The following is a 3,005-nucleotide window of genomic DNA, read 5'->3' on the forward strand; positions in this document are numbered from 1 at the left end:
TCTCCTGCCTCAGCCTCCCAAGTAGCTGGGACTACAGGCACCCGCCACAACACCCGGCTATTTTTTGGTTGCAGCTGTCATTGTTTTGGTGGGCCTGGGCTGGATTCACCTTAGGTGTAGCCTTAGCCACTTGAGCCACAGGCGCTAAGCCAAGACCCCATCTCTAAAAACAAGATAGCTGGGCATTGTGTTCCAGCTACTCAGGAGGCTGAGGCAAGAGAATCACTTGAGCCCAAGCATCTGAGGTTGCTGTGAGCTATGACTATGGCATTCTATCAGGGGCAACAAATTAAGACTCTTGGTCTCAAAAAAAGAAATACGTTAACTTAAAAAGTGGTCAAAAAAAGAGATGAATTAACGTCCGACTGGGAAATGTTGAGTGAGACATTTTAAGGTTAAGGAGCCTAATTTTTTTTTTTTTTTTTTTTAAGAGACAGAGTCTCACTTTGTCACCCTCGGTACAGTGGCATGGTGTCACAGCTTTCAGCAACCTCAACTACTCGGTGCCCGTGTAGCTCAGTGGTTAGGGCACTGGCCACATACAACAGGGCTGGCGGGTTCAAACCCAGCCTGGATCTGCTAAACAACAAAAATAGCCCGGAATTGTGGCAGGTGCCTGTAGTCCCAGCTACTCGGGAGGCTGAGCAAGAGAATTGCCTAAGCCCAGGAGTTGGAAGTTGCTGTGAGCTGTGACGGTACGGCACCCTACCCAGGGTGACAGCTTGGGGCTCTATCTCCAAAAAGAAAAAAAAAGTTTAAGTTACGTAGTTTAGAGTTGTGTTGGGGAGGGGCAAGACTGTGTGCATGTGAACCTGGAGTAAGAAGCTGTGGTAAGATTCAAATTGGGATAACATCACACTATGTCCTCTACTTTAATGAGGCAGGATTGCGGATGTTTTGGACTGATGCCAAAAAGGCTAGAAGAATAAAGAGACATATGTGGAGGCACAATATAAAGTTTCATCAACTTCCGTACCGGGAGATGGAGCATTTGAGACAGGTATGGATGGGGTGGGGGTTGCAGCCATCCAGAAGTTCATAGTGAAGTAATTACATTTAACCAACATCTTAAGGTTTTTTCTTTTCCTTTCTTATTCACCACTGATTACGCTTTTTTGCCTTTTGTTGTCATCAAAGTATTGAACTGAATGAGGGCATCAGATTATTTGTAAGAATTGGGTTCATTCATAGTTGTAGCCCTCCAGAGCAGAGTTCCATAAAATTTCTGGCACACTTTCTGAATAAAAGTTATAAATACTGAAGTCCAATTAGTTTTTGAAACATATAAAGACCTATAAAGACCCAAAGTGCAACAGGAAAATTATAGTTGATCACGACTCGACTTTTGGAGCTGAGAGTAAGAATCAAGGACCCATTCTGCAAGGCCAACATAGTGGCTCAGGCCTGTAAGCCTAGCACTCAAGGAAGCCGAGGCAGGTGGATTGTGTGAGCTCAGGATTTTGAGACCAGCCTGAGCAAAAGTGAGACCCCGTGTTTAAAAATAGTCTGGCATTGTGGTGGGTGCCTGTAGTCCCAGCTACTTGGAAGGTTGAGGCAAGACGATTGCTTGTGTCCAAGAGTTTGAGGTTGCTGTGAGCTGTGACACCATGGCACTCTACCCAGGGGTTCTCCAAAAAAAAAAAAAAAGACCCATTATGCAGATCCAGAAGGATTTGGTATAATGTCAGGACCTGTACTAGACCTTATTTGGGATAAACGTGAACAAACGATCTGTGTGTGGTGCTTCATACACGTAATTCCAGTGCTTTGAGAAGTGGAGGTGGGAGGATTTCTTCCAGCCAGGAATTCAAGATCAGCCTAGGCAATATAGTGAGACCTTGTCTCTATAAACCATAGAAGAAATCATGGTGTGCACTGTAGGAACAGCTACTAGGGAGACTGGGGCAGGAGGATTGCTTGAGTCTAGGAATTTCAAGCTATAGTAAGCTATGATTATGCCACTGCCCTCCAGCTTGGAAGATTGAGCAAGAACCTGTCTCAATCAATAAATGCATAGGCTCGGTGCCCGTGTAGCTCAGTGGTTGGGGCACTGGCCACATACACCAGGGCTGGCGGGTTCAAACCCGGCCTAGATCTGCTAAACAACAATGACAACTATAAGAAAAAAAATAGCTGGGCATTGTGGCAGGTGCCTATAAAGCTGAGGCAAGATAATTGCTTAAGCCCAAGAGTTTGAGGTTGCTGTGAACTGTGACGCCCCAGCACTCTACTGAGGGCCACATAATGAAAATGTCACCAAAAAAATAAAAAAAAAATAAATGCATAAATACTCCTTCCCCAGCAAATCAGAGGTTCTTTCCTCAGTAAACTTACTATCTTTAAGTAGATAAAGATAAATTTGGCTTTTTCTGGACTGTAATAGAAGTTAACTGCATAGTGGGGTGGAGGGATTGTCTATCGTATAAAGAACTTAATTTGATTTAAAACTGCATCTGTGTTTATTTCTGCTTAGTTCCGTCGAGATGTCACCAAGTGTCTTTTCTTAGGTATCGTTTCCATTCCACCCTTTGCCAACTACCTGGTCTTCTTGCTAATGTGAGTACAGACTTTCACCTCCCCAACATCTTGAAGATATTTAGATTTTTTTAAATTAAAAACTAATTTTAAGCAGAACTTTTCGTTTCAGAAGCTAGGCAGGATTTATCAAACTCTTGCTTCAGTCTCATCCCACGGTTCACACTAGTTGCTCCCTAAGATCTGAGTCCCTGGGATACATCACAGCTAAGGTGTAGGTGGCCTAGACTTTCTGCTGGATGATGTCCTGAGAGGCATAGTAATTTCGGACAAATTTTTTTCTTCCAAAAAAAAGTTCATTTCATGTTCTGATAATGTATCTTTGTTATTTTATATCCAAAGATAATGTTTCTAGTATGACCTTGCGTGCCATTACAATTATCTATCGCTGTATAACAAACAACCTCAAAGCTTCATAACATAAAGCAACCACCATTTTCCTGATTTTGCGAGAATCAGGAAAGAATTTT

The 3,005-nt window shown here is 43.0% G+C and overlaps 1 protein-coding gene across 3 annotated transcripts in view; it reads left to right on the forward strand.

Annotated features, from left to right (window-relative positions):
- The window catches only part of LETMD1 (LETM1 domain containing 1), an 11,615-nt gene that overhangs the window by 2,763 nt on the left and 5,847 nt on the right, over window positions 1-3,005 (forward strand). The window contains exons 3-4 of one of the 3 annotated variants that reach the window (XM_003790378.3): window positions 885-1,000; window positions 2,474-2,556. In XM_003790378.3, the coding sequence (XP_003790426.1) occupies window positions 885-1,000; window positions 2,474-2,556 (199 nt within the window). Of the gene's footprint in view, window positions 1-880; window positions 1,001-2,473; window positions 2,557-3,005 lie in introns of all 3 variants that reach the window. The other 2 variants (XM_023513599.1, XM_023513600.1) reach the window with 2 other exon arrangements.

This window comes from Otolemur garnettii, unplaced genomic scaffold (genome assembly GCF_000181295.1).
Source record: "Otolemur garnettii isolate 467f Iridium unplaced genomic scaffold, OtoGar3 scaffold00043, whole genome shotgun sequence".
In the NCBI taxonomy this organism is placed as follows: domain Eukaryota; kingdom Metazoa; phylum Chordata; class Mammalia; order Primates; family Galagidae; genus Otolemur; species Otolemur garnettii.